This window comes from Pleurodeles waltl, chromosome 6, assembly GCF_031143425.1.
Source record: "Pleurodeles waltl isolate 20211129_DDA chromosome 6, aPleWal1.hap1.20221129, whole genome shotgun sequence".
In the NCBI taxonomy this organism is placed as follows: domain Eukaryota; kingdom Metazoa; phylum Chordata; class Amphibia; order Caudata; family Salamandridae; genus Pleurodeles; species Pleurodeles waltl.
The window spans coordinates 334,959,586-334,976,830 of NC_090445.1; the positions used below are offsets into that span (position 1 = coordinate 334,959,586).

Here is a 17,245-nt window from a genome sequence, read left to right on the forward strand (position 1 = left end):
GCCTCAACCGCGACCCGGCCTGACTTCGTGGTTCGTCCCGGTAAAGAAAAACATCCAAAAAAGAGACTATGTCCGAACGTAAAAAGTTGACCGGGACCTCCCAGCCTTCGTATCCGAGAAGGGCTCCATGGACGTCGGATCAAGATCCAGGTTTAACCCGGTCGAAGGTTTTTCATCTCGAAAAAACGACTAAGTCCGAAGGTAAAGTCTCCACCGAGGAAACCCACATCGCGTATCCGGACAAGGGCTCCAGGAGGTCGGATTCAACTGGCAGGTTCGTCCCGGTGAAGAAAAACTTCAAAATAAAGACTAAGTCAGAAGGTAACTTTTTAACCGAGGCCTCCCGCGACCTGTAGCCGAGCAGGGCTCCATCGCGGTCGGCCTGAAAGTTTGACTTTGCCCCGGTCGAGGTGCAACCAGATGACCCGATTGGCGCTTTTTGTTTCTAAGCGCTAGAAAAGTAATAATTCTTTAAAAATTCATATCTCCGGTTCCCCTGAACCGATTTTAATCGTTTTTGTGTCATTTTAAAGATAAAAATATAAACTATTTTTATAAATTGGTTTTGGATTTTTAAACTGTTTCCTGTCTTTTATTTAATTACTGTTTTGTGATATTTGAATGCTTTACACTTTGTCTCCTAAGTTAAGCCTTGACGCTCGTTGCCAAGCTACCAAGGGTTGAGCTGGGATTAATTTACTGAGACCTAACTGTACCTACGTGGAGGTTAGTGGCTTGTTGCTAGGTGTAGGTACCTACCTGCCCTACCAATAACCCATTTTCCAACACTAAGTAAGTGGAATATGAAAGACAGTCCTCCACCCAAGGAAGTGGAATCAGTAGGAGGGAGCTGGAGGAACTAGGAACCCTAAAAGGTAAGTACCAGAGTGCCCCCCAGCGACCAGGAGAGAGGAGGTAAGTACCTGTTTTTTCCCCAAACCCACATGAGAACTTTGGAAAAGGACTGTGCAAGACCCAGACAAGACTGGAAGAAACCTAAGGTGGATCCTGACAGAAGAGGACCTGGAAAAATAGGAGACAAAGCCCAGTTTTGAGTTGGAGTGTCGGGCTGTGGCAGGAGCCACTAACCACTCTTCAGTGGGTGCAGGACCAGGTGGATGAAGAAAGTTAGCAGTGCAGCAGAGGAGCAGAAGAGGAGTTCAAGAACTTATGCGAGTCAGCGGTCATGATGCAGTCAATCTGTGCTGCTGGAAAACCACCAGAAAGCCTTGGCAAATTCAACAGACGGAGAAGAAGGTTTTGCAAGGCTGAAGAGGACCGGCAAGGCCCAGGGGACTCGAACAAAGGAGGAGAATCTGAGGTGACCCTCAGCATCTGTGAGAGTCAGAACAAGACATCCTCCATAGGCGACCCACAGACAGCAGGCACAAGAAGGAGTGCTGGGGGCCGGGGCTACACAGAGCATGAAGATCCCTTGGAGGATGAACAAATAAGCCTTGGTAGCTGCAAGAGTCACAGTGCACTGGGGTACTGTCTTGCAGGAGAGGCAAGGGCTTACCGTCTCCCAAGTTGGATAGCTGGTAGAGAGGACCAAGGGGACCACTCCAAACCACCACCTGTGATGCAGGATCCATGCAGTTCCGGAGGAGAGAGGATCCACGCAGCTGTCGTCATTGCAGTTGGTGCCTGCCGATGCAGGGGAGTGACTCATTTACTCCAAGGGAGATTCCTTCTTACTTCTTGTGCAGGCAGAAGACTTGTTGCCATCAGAGGATGCACAGCCAAGGAACTGTTGCGTTTGCTGGAAGGAGTCTGAGGAACAATGCTGCATAGTGAATCATCAATGGAGTTGCAGATTGTTGGTTCCTGTTGGGTACAGTTGAAGTCCCGGGGACCACCGGCCCCTGCTGTGGCATGCAACCGGACAATGGAAAGGGGAGTGACCACTCCCCTGTCCATCACCACTCCAGGGGTGGTGCCCAGAGCTCCTCCAGGTGGCCACTTGATTCTGCTACCTTGAATTCAAGGTGGGCAGAGGCCCCTGGGGGTATCTGTGTGGCCAGGTCAGGCAGGAGACGTGACAGCCCCCTTGTGATAGGTGGTCACCTGGCTAGGTGACCAATCCCCCTTCCAGGGCTGTTTAGGGTCTCCCTCTTTGGTGGGTCTTCAGATTCGATGGGCAAGACTCCAGCAGGATTCCTCTGCACCATTTACTTTGACTTCTGGCCACTGACCCACACTACTGCAGCCCTTCATACAGGATTCTGCCCTCCTGCTGCCTGACTAGCTCAAGCAGGCAAAGCAGAACAAAGGATTTCCTGTGGGAGAAGGGTGCAACCTCCTCTCCTTTGGAAATAAGTGTTACATGGCTGGGGAGGGGTAGCCTCCCCATGCCACGGCTTGCTTTGAGGGGCCCATTTGGTGCCCTCCTTTTATAATCCAGTTTGTACCAGTCCAGGGACCCTCAGTCCCTGCTATGGCATGAAACTGGACATAGGAAAGGGGAGTGACCACCCCCCTGCCCATCATCGCCCTAGGGGTGGTGCCCAAAGCTCCTCAAGGTGGCCACTTGATTTTGCCATCTTGAAATCAAGATCGGCAGGGGCCCCTGGGAGCATCTGATTGGTCAGGCCAGACAGATGATGCCAAAGTGACCAAGTACCTTTTTCGGGCTATTTAGGGACTTCCTTATGGGTGGGTCGGCATGCAAAACTCCACCAGGACTCCTCTGCAATTACCTTTTCTGCTCCTGGCCACCGGAATTTCTGCTGGACTCCACAGGAACCAAACAAGGCTGCAACAGTGAAACGACCTCTCCTTGCTACATTGTTTCTGTGACTCCTGTCAGCAACTTGGAACATTTTCATGGCTGTGCATCCTCTGGAGTAAACAATACTTCATCTGCCACAAAGAAATAAGAAGGAATTTCACTTGGAGTAAAGGAGTCACTCCCCAGCATCCGCAGGCATCTAAGGCAACGACGTCCGGCTGGTGAGATCCGCTGTCCTCTGGACCTGTGAAGATTCTCCAACACAGGTGGTAGTTCTGAGGGGCCCCCTGGGTCGTCTCTGCCTTCTCTCCAACTTGGGAGTCGGTGTGCCCTTGCCTCTTCCTCCAGGACAAAATCCCTGTGCACTGTAACTGTTGCAGCAACCAAAGCTCGTTGACTCCTGCTCAGAGGGATCTTCTGGCTACAGGTAACCCCGGCCAACAGCACTCTACCTCTGCAAGCACAGTCCCCTCTCTACTGCTCCAGCGACGAGGGACTCCTCTTCAGGTGTGCTGACTGGGCCTGACTGCGACTTACTGTGCCTGCTGCCATTGCGTTGCTCATCAAGGTTCCGACTGCTTCTGCGGCTCTCCTGTCTTCTTAGGGTCAGCTCAGACTCCCCTCCAAGGGTCAAGTCCCCAGGCATTGCTGGTCCTCCTCAGCTTTGCAAGTCTCCAACAGCTCCAGTTGTATTTCCCTGTGCTTGTTGGTGAAACTCCTGACCACTGACCCGTCTGCAATGTGGCGACTGGTGAGGGACAGCTCCTAGGTGACTTCAGGGACTCCTTTCCAGCTCCTGGACTCCTCAATAGGGCTTTGCTATTTCTAATGGTTTTAGGCTAATTCCTAGTCCTTAGCTGTGTACATTTTGTTTCCTCCAGAAAGGGGGGTGGTTGCCTTTAGTAATCTAGGGCCGGATGTAGGAAGCCGTTTGCATGGTGCAAACTGCGAAAATCGCAGTTTGCGCCATGCAAACGGCCTTATGCGATGCTCATTCACAATTTGCGAGTCGGTACCGACTCGTAAATTGTGAATGTGACTCGCAAATAGGAAGGGGTGTTCCCTTCCTATTTGCGACTCTCATCGCAATTCGCAGTTACCACCAGTGTCACACTGGTGGTAACTCATTCGCAAAAGGGAAGGGGTCCCAATGGGACCCCTTCCCCCTTTGTGAATGTTGCCAAAAAGGTTTTTTCAGAGCAGGCAGTGGTCCAATGGACCACTGCCTACTCTGAAAAAACGTAACCAAATGGTTTCGTGATTTTTTTTTATTTTGCAACTCGTTTTCCTTTAAGGAAAACGGGCTGCCAAATAAAAAAAAAACTGCTATATTTAAAATGCAGTCACAGACATGGAGATCTGCTCACTTCAGCAGGCCACCATCCCTGTGAGTGCAGGGACTCGCTATGGGGTCGCAAAATGCGACCCACATCGTTAATATTTATGAGGTGGGTCTTTGCTACCCCATAGCGAGTCGCAGACGGTGTCTGAGACAACGTTCTGCATCCCATATTGCGACTCGGAAATAATTTCCGAGTCGCAATATCGGAAATTCGTACATCTGGCCCTAAGTTCAGTGTTCCTATAATAAAGTACCATACTTTTTGCAACACTGTGTGGTTCCTTTCTGGTGTAACAAGTAACTGTGTGACTACTGTGGTATTGCAAGTGCTTCACACCCCTCCTAGATAAGTCTTGGCTGCTCACCACAGCTTCCACTAGAGAGCCCTGGCTTCCTAGACACTAGACACAGTAACACTCATTAATAAGCTTTGCCTGGACCTGGTATAGGGTGCCAACACCATAGGTTTCCACCACACACCAGGCCAGCCTCCTACAGAACATTTCTGCTGCAGAAGGAGAATATATCTACATTTGTCCTGCTAACGCAAACACTGCTATTATGTACCTTGCAAGGTAAAATGTAGATCCGTTCTTGTGTTTTATCAGAAATGTTCTCTTCAGCTCTGGGAGGATGAACTAGCTGGAAAATGTTTGTTTCAGCTATAATCAAAAAGAGAATTCCACTTCGGATATGCCCTGTAGAAACATGGATGACACCCGAAGACATTTCTGTTTTCTATTCAAGTCCTCTCCTTGTGCGCCCAAGTGTCTAGTATGAAATACTTTGTTGCATGTGTTCCTCCATTTTAATTTTCTTTTCATTCTCTTATCTTTCTAGCCCTTCATGATTCATAGGCACTCTCTCTTGCTAATAAATGGTTGTTCTCACAGATTTCATTTCATGAACCCCCTTTAGATGCCTCAGTGGAAGTGGAAATAATGTTTGCTGCTATAGCCAATTACTGGTGCCTGTTGATGACACCTAAAGATTGTTACTGCCATCTGACTTGTTGTCTTGAGGATAGCTGATTTCAAAATAGTTATTCTTTCTGCTGGTACTGGTATATTTGTCCTGTTGTGTCTTAGCCTCTGTGTGGGTCTTGAAAACAGTTTGGAACCTATGTCACTGGCAACAGCATGTCTTCTATAGATTATGGTTGTGCCATTCTTGGAATGTATGTAACCACACGAGCATCTGGTGCCAGACATTCTCTATTGCATCAAAAGTTTGTTCTGAATCTAGTCCGTCTCCTGGAAACAGTTCTCATATGTAATCTGCGGTACATGAATCATGCATCAGAAATAATGTTAATGTAGGTAAATAACTGGTTCTTCAAATTGCTCCCCAGTGCCACTTGTTTTTGTTCACCACAGTCTGGCTCTTTACAAGATCTTATTGTTAATTGTCAGTCCTCTCTGCTGACACAGTCCCACTGTTTCTTATCCTATGACTTTAGAGACATCTTGCCAACTGTCACATATTTGATCTTTCAGTTGAGGAGGAGAGCCGCGATCAAGGTGGAGGCAAGGCGATGGCAGACAGGCGAACACAAGGAGACATAGGAGAGAAAGGAAAAGATGAGGATGACAAGCATTTTAAACTCTTGCCAAGCCCAGGGTCTGGGAGTATAAAGGTAAAATAGGTGGCAGTTAGTATGATTGTCTGTACATGCTTAAGACAGCTCTTCTGTTGCGTTTCATTCAATCAATGCACTTCAATGTAAATAGACCCAGTTTACAAACTTAGAATAACAAAACATCCAAGGTTTAAGAGAGATTGTAAAGACTTAGGAAAGAACAAATGCATGAAGGTGCTTGTACTGCTTCAGAGTGGACTGTTTCTGTGTTAATAACACTATAACACTGCAAAAATTGAAGGTGGAGTGAGGTTGAATGCTTCTCAGTTAGTGAAGCATGGAATGATTCTCCTATTTGGAAAGTTCTTCAGACCTCCTAGTAAATGTGATGTTCATCAAGATAGGTGATGCTTTAAAATGGAGATAATTTGGCAACATTTATTAGATCTAAATTTTAATTTATCAATTTATGTAGATTCGACATGAACAAGTGTATAGTAACAAAACAGAGTAAATAAAAATACATTTAACAGAAACGGAAAAAGACAAGAGATATGACAAATAGAAACTCTAATGTCTAAATCATTGAAAAAGTAAATATGCTGTATAAACAAAATCACAAATCACCTGATAATTATAATGACAAAAGAGCATGATGGAGACTCTGAAGCCTAGCATGAGGCTACAAAAGTTCATTATAAGGGTAATTCTAGATGATCAAGAGAAGTTCAGTTCATTATTATCTGTTGTTCACCTTGTGAATGTGTCTGATGTACAGCATCAGCTCTAATCTGTTCAAAACAGGTTCTGAGATAATCTTGCAGAAATGTAAAGTCTGAAATAAAACACAGAATGTGGGATTCAAGTGATAGTTCGAAATATTTATGATAATAAGTATTCATTTTTCAATAGCAATAGGATTCACGCTAAATCTCCTGAATTTCAAAGGCATCTGAGACAATTCAGATTTCTGATGCACACTTCTACCTGCAGATTCTTCATCTCAAGAACAACCCCAGGCACCAGCAGACTGGATTCAGAAAACTTCAAAACTCTCGAGTCGCCATCAGGGGACGCAGGTCACGGTTAACACCTGAAGTGACATCAGGCAGTGTCACCTCGCCTTCAACAAAAATCCAGAGCTGCGCACTCTTTGAGGGGTTTCCTCACAGAAATCCTTTACAGCAATACCATGTCTCCTCCCAAGAAGAAATTCCGGGTACTAATGCTGGGATTGTGAGCGACAGAAGTCCATTATTGAGGAGCCCATTTCAAATGGTCAGAATGCCTCTCACCATAAAAAATCAGGGCTTGCCACTGCAGATTCTGTGGACAGGGCCATGTACACTTCTGTCACCATTCTTGGGAATGCTTGGCTCTGCACGCCCAGATTTTCTGCAGAGGTTAAGACAAATCTAAAGGATTTTCCTTTTGATATTTTAATGGGCATCTGCTGGCAGGATGAGAGGACAGAGCTGAGCACTGGCCCCCTTTCAGCTGAATAGGGAGTGCTCTACCCTCACACAAAGGTCCTAACACTACTCATTATCACTGTAGCAAACTTGAAGCCAGCAGAGTCAGAAAATTCCTTGCACTTCAAAGCCAGAGTCTAGAAACTTCTCCAACTTTCCTGAAGGAGGGCACCAGGATATAAGTGGGGACCCCAGACATCAACTCTTCTCTACAATTCTGGACCTGTGGATATTCTGACAGAAAGAATGACTGCTGTTCTGCTGAATGAACTGCAACTCTACTGAACCGCTACCCTGATGGCCCGCTTGCCTGGAAGATGAGAACTTGATCTGCAACTTCTTGTTAAACCCAGAGCTACAAGAGTGACTCCAAGAGCTTGTCTGCTGGCCTCCTAATCTCAGCCTTTGGGACACAAAAGGCTCCCCAGCATCCTGCACCAGCACCTGGTCCCAGCTGAAGCAAGTTCCAGAACCCCAAGGGGTGCCCTTCTGGTCCTGGACCCTTGGTGTGACCCCAGAGAGCGATATAGAAGATTTTTGGATCTTCATGACTGCGGGGTGGGCATATTCGTACCAAGATCTCGCCGCCCACCTTCTTCTTCACACCACAGCATCAACCTTCACTACGAAGGGACCTTCACTACGAAGCTACAGCATTGCCCCTTTGCTATGCCTATACTGCTCTTCATGCTACTCCGGCAGCCTCCTGCGACACTCTTACTTGACCTTGAGACCATAAAGTGTGTTTGAATCCACCTGAACAATAACTGGTGGCAGTTGTAGAATATTTTGCTGATAAAACAAAAGCCAATGGCACATCCTTTCAGTGTCACATTATGCCAAATCTGGTTAAAATACCTTAAGTGGTTGCAGGTTAGATTCCTTATCCTTTGACAGTTGCATGGTTTACGGTCACTTGATAAACATAAGCCACCCAAACATCTTCTGGAGTACCTGTCAAATATTTGAGATAGCTATGTGTTTATGCTGAAATATTATTAACTTGTTATATCCAGCAGCGACATACTACATTTATATATCAGTTAATCAATGCTTATTTGAATATGAAAAATATCACCTTCGCTACAGAAAGTTAGCTGCTGCTTAGTTATTTCTCCTAATGATTGAATGAGGTATAGTAGCTTGCATATTAATAAACAGGAGTGGGTAAATGATTAGAATAGAGAAATGGTAAGATCAAATTGTCAGGTGTTGATAATATAGGGTATCACTTTCTCAAAAGGTAGTGATAGACTGAATAATGGTTGGTGATACATCATAATCATAATTATGGCCAAATCCTGAGTTAATTAAGGTATTCCTAAGGTTTCTCAGCCTTACCAAATATTATGGAAAATGTGTACCACATTTTGCTGACAAACCACTGGCCGAACAAGGTTTATTAAAGAATAATGAGAGCTTCTATGGGTCAGAGGAGTTTGTCGGAGTGTTCTTGAAAAGTGGAAAAGCAGATTGTGACTGCTATGTCTTTGAAAACTTTAGACATGAATGCCGAAAGCTGAGTTGTACATTCCTGTTGGGTTCATAGGGGGCAGTGTTCCTGCACCATCGTAGTGATATAGAAGAGTTTGAAGATGTGAATAATAATTATTCTGTTATAGAAAAGAAAGCTGTAATGTGCTATTGAGGCATACATCCTTTCAAGGTAGCAGATATTTGAGCCCATATGATACATAACTCATTGTTGAATGTGTTTCTTGCAAAGGTAATCAGGAATACAGCTCCAAGAATTGCATACCATGGAGAATGTACTAAAGTGAGAATTTTTATTGCTAATTTCTTATCATAACTTTATGAGTGAGGACTGGTCCCAAAATCAGTGGACAGTCTTACACATGACTACCCATAAGTTTGCAAACCTTTCATTTGAAACATTGTTTGCCACTGCTGTATTGAGCTCCTGAATGCCCGGACTGGTTGTTACTTTTGTTACTGTCTGGTGCCAAAAAAGGATGGAGTCCTTTGTCCCATTCTAATGATCGAAAGGAGAAATTCAAACTGTCACCCTGGCTTGACTCCTGTCTGCCCTAGATCTAGAAGACTGGATGGTAGCGTTGACTTTCAGGGCCAACAGTTCCCCATTCTTGTCCCACAGGCATTACCTGTGGTTTCATGTAGGCCATGAGCAATTTCTGTTCTCTGTGCTTCCCTCCACTCTGTGCTGGCCTTACCAGTGGACCGCAGGTGTTCACAAAGGTGATGGTGGTGTCACAGTTGTTCTGTGGAGGTTGGGAATACCAGTGCTCACCCTCTCAGCTCTACCCAAACATTTGTAATCCACCTCCAGACAACAGCTGACCTGTTGACATCATTGCGGTTCTCCATTAACATGCCAAAGTCACACCTGACTCTTTCAACAAGGCTTCCCTTCATTGAACTGTCCTAGACTCCGAGCCATCACTCCACCTCAATGAGTCCAGGACATTTGGGCTATGATTGCAATGTTTCAACCTTTGACATGAGTCTCAGTGAAAGTGTCTTGGAGACTTCTGAGTCTCTTGATCTCTTGGATCCTGTTGTGGACCACACCAGGTGGCACATGCGGGCTCTGCAGTGGGATTCTTACTGTCAAGACAGCATTACTTATCACCTTAACATTGACTAGGTGAGTGAGTAAACTCCCCGCATTGTCCGTATACATCATCTTTTAATGCCCCGAACAAAAGTGGGAAGCTGATAGAGACTTCTTGCTGCAGGTTCCTTATCTTAGAATTTCCAGGCGTCAGCTTGGAATCTGGAACTTTTGCTGAGCAATACCCCTGCGCCCTGTCAGGTAACTCTTCTCGGAACCGCATAGCACCGTCAGCATCGTTGTAGCCATCTGTGATGTCATGGTCACCTATAAAAGCACGGCCCAGGCACGCGTACGTCAGTGCTTTTCCTTCCATGCCAGTTAGCGCAGATCCTGATAGAGCTACTGCTGTCTTTTTTGGCAGGTCTTTTTTTGTCGCAAATTTGTTGTCTAGGAAGACGAGATTCAAGCAATGTAGCGCCTGCCATCCATCATGTCAGTGACGGATCCCCATCTGGTATACCTTTGGTATCTTGAGCCTCACCATGATTCAAAGTCGTGCTCGGACTGCTGAGTCATGGCTCCAAAAGCTTTGAGGGAGCGGTCCCTAGAGCTCCTTGCGGCCCGGCAATGGACATTGGCAGGCGCTACTCCTCGGAGGTCATGGTGTCAGTCAAGTAGAAGGTCGCGATACCTACGTAAATCTGGCTTTTCGGGAAGTGTCCAGGCAAACCTTGTGGACATGCCTTTTGATGGGTTCCACCTGTTGGGTGAGGAGGCAGACTTGGGGGTGGAGGGCTACGGCCCAGTCTTTGGGCCTCTCAGCGATCCCTCACAAACTGTCTGCCTTTTGCCACTTTCGTGGCTACTGAAGGGGTGTGGCACCATGCCACCCACATCCCAGCCACTGTCCTGTGCCAGGCCCACAGCTTGTGCACGGGTGCAGTTGTGGTGTCTTCTGACCTAGATAGTCTGGCCAGAAGTCGTCCACCACCCAGCCCCCTGCTGCTACAGCATCCAAGCCCTCGTAGTGCAGTTGCAGGGAGGATACTTCATCATCTCACTCATTGGTGGTTCATGACATTGGACAAATGAGTCTTGCAGATCACACAGAAGGCCTACTCCCTCCCCTTTCAGTCTTTTCCTCCTCCAATACCTCCTGCAAAAGAACGGCTGATGGAGGATCATTTGTTTTTTCTCCATGAGAAAGTTACGGCCCTCTTGGCCAAGGGAGTACGTCTCTCTTCGCCAAGGGTCCCAATATCAGAAGTAGGCAGCAATTGTTATTCCAGCTACTTTCTGATACCCAAAAAGAACAAGGGTCTTCGCCTTGTTCTGCGTTTGCGGGACACCAATCTCTTCCTCAAAAAGGAGAAATTCAAAATGCTCACTCTGGCTTAGGTCTTGTGTTCCGTGGACCAAGAAGCCTGAATGGTAGCATTGGACTTGCAGGATGCGTATTTCCACATCCCCATCCTGCCTGCCCACAGGCGTTACCTGCATTTCAAGGTCACCCATGAGTTTAGGAAGGTGGCCCAGTATATGGTGGACACCTATAGTGTTTACATCTTATACTGGGTCTAGGCAACCCTTATTAGAGAGTGTTACAGTATCTAGACAGCCAGGGCTCTCTAGGGTAGCTGTGGTGAGCAGCCAAGACTTATTTAGAAAGCATGTGAAGCACTTGCAGTACCACAGTAGTCACAGAGTAACTTATCACACATGAAAGGAACCACACAGTGTTGCAAAAATAAAGGTACTTTATTATAGACACACCAAAATAGACTGCCATTGGTATACCTCCCTTTGGAGGTATGGATGCACAAAATATACACTGTTAAGTACTCAGGATAAACAATAATTAGCAAGGGTCCTATGGGAGGGAGCAATCAATTTACTAAAACAGTGGAATGCGAAAGGGTGTCCCCCACCAGAGTGTATGGAGTAATTAGACAAGGGCTGGGAAAGAGTGGAACCCCACAAGGTAAGTACCTAGAAGATTCCCAACGGCGAGTGCAGAGAGGTAAGTTACCCTGTCTTCCCATAGGCTAACATGGGGACGTCGTGGTTGGAGAAATGCGGAAGCAGGACCAGGCCTGTGGAACCCAACAGTGGATTCTGGGTGAAGAAGACCTGCAAAAGAAGAGGACAGAGTCCAGTCCACGCAGGAGTATCCAGGTCGGGCAGGAGGCAATGCCAACCCTCCTGTAGCTGAAGATCCGGGTCGATCGTGATGGATGATGTCCAGCTGCGGGGTCCAGGAGCTTCAGAGAAGTCCCTGAAGTGGCCTACGAGCTGTCCCTCACCAGTTGCAGGACTGCAGATAGGTCAGTGGTCAGACGTACTACCAACAAACACAGGAAAATGCAAAAGGAGCTGTTGGAGGTTTTGCAGAGCTGTGGAAGACCAGTGGGATCCTAGGGTCTCGACCCTTGGAGGGGAGTCCGGGCTGACTCTCAGGATGCAGGAGAGCTAGAAAAGCAGTCGGAGCCCCCAAAAGCAACCCACTGGCAGCAGGCACAGTAAGTTGCAGTGAGGCCCAGTCAGCGCACCTGAAGAGGAGTCCCACAGTGCTGTAGCTGCAGAGGGGAGACTGTCCTTGCAGCGGTAGAGTGCTGGGGGCCAGCGATACTTGGAGTCTGATGATCCCTAGGAGCAGGAGTCAGCAAGCCTTGGTTGGTGCAACATCCGCGATGCACAGGGGTTCTCTCCCAGTGACAGAGACAAGGACTCACCACCTCCCACGTTGGGCAGAAGGCAGAGAGGACCCAGGGGATCCCTCAGACCCACCACCTGGGTTGGAGAATCTTCACAGATCTGGCGGACAGAAAATCCCACCAGTTTGATGTGGTTGCCCTAGGTGCCTGCGGGTGCAGGGGAGTGACTCCTTCACCCCAAGGGAGCTTCCTTCTTGCTTCTTGGCGCAGCTGAAGTCTTCCAGACCCCAGAGGATGCACAGCCGTGGAGATGTTGCAGAATGCTGACAGGAGCCACAAAAACAATGTTGCAAAGAGAAGTCTGCGCATGTTGTACAGTCTTCTTCAGTTCCCGTGTAGCCCAGCCTTGATTCCAGAGGCCAGGAGCAGAAGATGTCTTGCAGAGAGTTCTTTGCAGTATCTTGCATGACAAATTTGGGGACCCCCCTCAAGGGAGTCCCAAAATAGCCCAAACACGAGATTTGGTCACTCGCTGGGGTGACCACCTATCAGGAGGGATCACTGATGTCAGCTACCTAGCCAACCCAGTCAGATGCTCCCAAAGGCCTCTGCACATCTTGGATTCAAGGTGGCAGAACTGAGTGGCCACCTGGAGGAGCTCTGAGCCTCAACCTAGGGGTGGAGATGGACAGGGGAGTGGTCACTTCCCTTTCCTTTGTGTGTTTTTCACCAGAGCAAGGACCAATGGTCCCTGGACTGGTGCAAACCGGATTATATAAGGATGGCACCATTCCTCTTAGGAATCCCCAGGGTGCCTGGAATAATACTGGAATCAGTTTTGGGGTAGGATTCCAGCATGTTTGATACCAAACATGCCAAGGTTCGGAGTTACCATTATGTAGCTGAACCACAGGTACTGAGTGACCAGTGGCCAATACATAGAAAAAATGGATCCACAGAGTTGGAACTGGAGTTCGTAGAGGCACCTCTGCTCATGCAGGGGTACCCACACACATGGACTTGCACCCTTTGGGCTGAAAGGGTCTACCATAGGGGTGACTTACAGTGACCTGGTGTAGTTACCAGAAATGAAAGGGTGCATGCACCACTTCATGCAGGCTGCAAATGGCAGGCCTACAGACACAGTCTGTATGGACTTCCTTGGGTGGCATAATACATGCTGCAGCCCATGGCAGACCTCTGGCGTACCAATGCCCTGGGTACCTAAGTACCATCTACCAGGGACTTACAGGGGAATGCTAGTATGCCAATTGTGGGGTGTATGAAGGACCAAAACAACTAAATGTGGAGGAGAGAGCATGTAGGAAAGTACCCTCTTTTTTGGCATGGTTAACCCTTTTTTCTGCCTGATGTCAGTGTGTTTGACTGTGTTCACTGGGATGCTGCTAACCAGGACCCCAGTGATTATGCTCTCTCTCCCAAAAGTTTGTATTTCACCCACAATTGGTACATTGGTGCCCCCTCATAAGTCCCTAGTATATGGTACCTAGGTATCCAGGGCATTGGGGTTCCAGGGGATCCCTACGGGCTGCAGCATATATTTTGCCACCCATAGGGAGCCCATGCAAAGACTTCTGAAGGACTGCCATTGCAGCCTGAGCTAAAAGGTGCAAGCACCCTTTCATCGCCATTTTTCACTACACTAGGTCACTTATAAGTCACCCCTATGGTAGGCCTTCTAGCCCAGACGGCAGGGTGCAAAGTATGTGTGTGTTAGGGCACCCCTGCACTAGCAGAGGTGCCCCCATGAACTCCAGGCCCATTTTCCCGAACTTCGTGAGTGCAAGGACGCCATTTATGTGTATACTGGACATATGTCACTACCTTTATCCAGCTACATAATGGCACCTCCGAACATAGGCATGTTTGGTATCACAAATGTTGGAATCATACCTCAAGGCTTTTGCAAGCATTGGTTGTATGATTCCATGCACTCTGGGGGCTCCTTAGAGGACCCCCAGTACTGCCATTTCAGCTTTCTGAGGGTGTCCAGGCAGCCCAAGCTGCTGCCACCTCCCAGACAGGTTTCTGACCTCCTGCTGCTTGAGAAGCTCGAGACCAGGAAGTTAGAACAAAGGATTTCCTTTGGGAGAGGGGTGTTATACCCTCTCCATTTGGAAATAGGTGTTACAGTCTTGGGAGGGGTAGCCTCCCCAAACCAATGGAAATGCTTTGAATGGCACATTTGGTTCCCTCCTTGCATAGAGCAGTCTACACTGGTTCAGGGACCCCCAGTCTCTGCTCTGCCACAAAACTGAACAAAGGAAAGGGGAGTGATCTCTCCCCGTCCCTCACCACCCCAGGGGTGGTGCTCATAGCTCTTCCAGAGGGTCCCTGGGTTTTGCCATCTTGGATTCAAGGTTGGCAGGGAACTCTGGAAGCATCTGAGTGGCCAGTGCCAGCAGGTGACGTCAGAGCCCTCCCCTGATAGGTGCATACCTGGTTAGGCGACCAATCCCCCTTTCACGGTTACTTAGGGTCTCTCCTTTGGGTGGTTCCTCAAATTTGGATTCCAAGACTCCAGCAAGATCCTCTGCACCCTCTATTTCGGCTTCTGACCATAGAAACTGCATCTGGACTCTTCAGGACCCCAGAAGCTGCAATAAAGAAGGAAGACACCTTCTGCAACACTGTATCACCGGCTCCTTCCAGCAACTGCAACTTTTACCCAATCATGCATCCTCTGAGGACAGTCCGTCTCCAGCCTGCATCAGAAGGAAGAAGGAATCTCCCTTGGGGTGAAGGAGTCACTCCCCTGCTTCTGCAGGCACCAGCTGCAATGACGACCGGCTTCGTGGATCCCCTCTACTGCTGAGCTGCGTAGATCCTGCATCACTAGTGGTGGACTGAAGTGGTCCCTACGGTCCTCTCTTCCAGCTGTCCATTTTTGGTGGAGATAAGACCTTACCTCCCCATGCAAAACAGTACCCCAGTGCACTGCGTCTTTTGCAGCTGACAAGGCTTATTGGCATCCTTCCTCCAAGATCTTTGTGCATCTTGAAGCTCCCGCCAGCTTCCTGAGTGCTTCTCTAGTGGCGTGGGAGCCTTTGTCATAGTGCTACGTGGGCCTCTTCTGCAACTTTCTTGTCCCTGTCCTGTGGGGGCCCTGTGTGCGCTGCTTGGTCTTCAGTGGGCTCTTTGTGTCACTGAGGGCCCCCTCTGACTCCCTATCCTAGGTAGAGTCGACCTGGTCCTTCCTGGTCCCTGGCAGGGCCATTTACCGCTAACCACAAGCTTTGCGTGTGCCAAGGCTTGTTAGCAAACTCCTGCGATACAAACCTGACCTCAATCACACATCCGGCGCCCCAAGTCCCTCTTACCGCCAGCCTTTCCATGGCGGTGCTTACCGCCATGGACAGGCTGGAGGTTGGGGATTATGACCGCCTGGCGGAAGACTGACGGTATAGTGGAGGGGCCGACGGTATGGCCATGGCTAATGCGCCACGGTCATAATACACTGGCGGAACACCGCCAGCCTGTTGGCAGTGTTATCACCAGTGTACCACCGGCCGCCAGGGTCGTAATGACCCCCTGTGTGTTTTCTTTCATGTGTGTTAGTACTAAGTGTGACTACAGTGGTATTGCATGAGCTTTCCATGTCTCCTAGATACGCCTTGGCTGCTCATCCACAGCAACCTTTAGAGAGTCTGGCTTCTAGACACTGACTACACTACACTAATAAAGGATACCTGGACCTGGTATAAGGTGTAAGTACCTTGGGTACCCACCACACACCAGGCCAGCCTCCTACTGAGCACAATCACTGGGTTCCTGATTAGCAGGACCCCTGTGAAAACAGTCTAAGATCACTAACTGATACCGGTAACCATGACTGAAAGAGGGGACTTTCCTACATAACCCGCCAAAACCAAACAAAGGACAATAAGACTAACCTTGCCCAGTTGTGTCTTCATTGTCTAAGTAGAAATATCTGGAGAGTCATCTGCATTGGAGTGGTTACTCCCAGGTCTATGTTCCATTGAATAGTCTATTCGCTGTAGGGAGATGGATCACATTAACAGTTTGGGATTTTCACCTTTTGTTTGCTTAAGCCATAAGAGGGGCTTGTGATCTATTGGAACATGGAAGTGAGTGCCAAACAGGTATTGCCTCAGGGTCCTCAAAGCCCAGAACAGAGCAAAGGCCTCCCTCTCAATGACTGACCAACGCTTTTCTCTGGGGGTCAACCTTCTACTTATAAAAGCAACAGGTTAATCCTGGTCATCTTCATTAACTTGGGAAAGTACTGCTCCTATTCCCACCTCTGAAGCACCTGGCTGGACATTGAATTGTTTTGAGTAGTCAGGGCTTCTGAGAATTGGAGCAGAGCACATGGTGTGTTTTAGTTCATCAAAGGCTTTTTTGGTAGCTAGCTGTCCCTGCAACCTTTTTTGGCATCCTTTTGGATGTGAGGTCATTCAAGGAGGCTACAATAGAGATGTATCCTTTTATGAATCTCCTGTAATACCGGGTGAGGGCTAAGAAGGCTCTGACTTGGGTTTGAGAGGTAGGGGCAACCCAATCCATTATGGTTTGGATTTTGCCTTGTATTTGCTAAATTTATCCTCCACCTACCAGGTGGTCAAAATAAACCACTTTGCCCTGCCCTATCTGGCATTTGGATGCCCTGATAGTGAGGCCTGCCTCCTCTAAGGCCTCTAGTACACTTTCAAGATGGACCAGGTGATCCTCCCAGGTGGAGCTAAAAACAGCGATGTTATCTAGACGTTTCACTGAAGCTTTCCAGGCCTTGGAGAACTTTGTTCATCAATCTTTGAAATGTTGCAGGGGCTTTCTTCAAACCAAAGGGCATCACTGTGAAATGATAGTGCCCATTAGGATTTAAGAATGCTGTTTTTGGCTTTGCAGCATCAGGTAGCTTGATCTGCCAATACCCAGTACCCTGCAGT

General features: G+C 48.0%; 1 protein-coding gene across 1 annotated transcript in view; it reads left to right on the plus strand.

The window, feature by feature from the left end:
- The window catches only part of CARMIL3 (capping protein regulator and myosin 1 linker 3), a 1,220,401-nt gene that overhangs the window by 1,099,174 nt on the left and 103,982 nt on the right, over positions 1 to 17,245 (plus strand). The window contains exon 37 of the mRNA XM_069238205.1: positions 5,570 to 5,709. Coding sequence (XP_069094306.1) covers positions 5,570 to 5,709 — 140 coding nt within the window. The remainder of the gene's footprint in view (positions 1 to 5,569; positions 5,710 to 17,245) is intronic.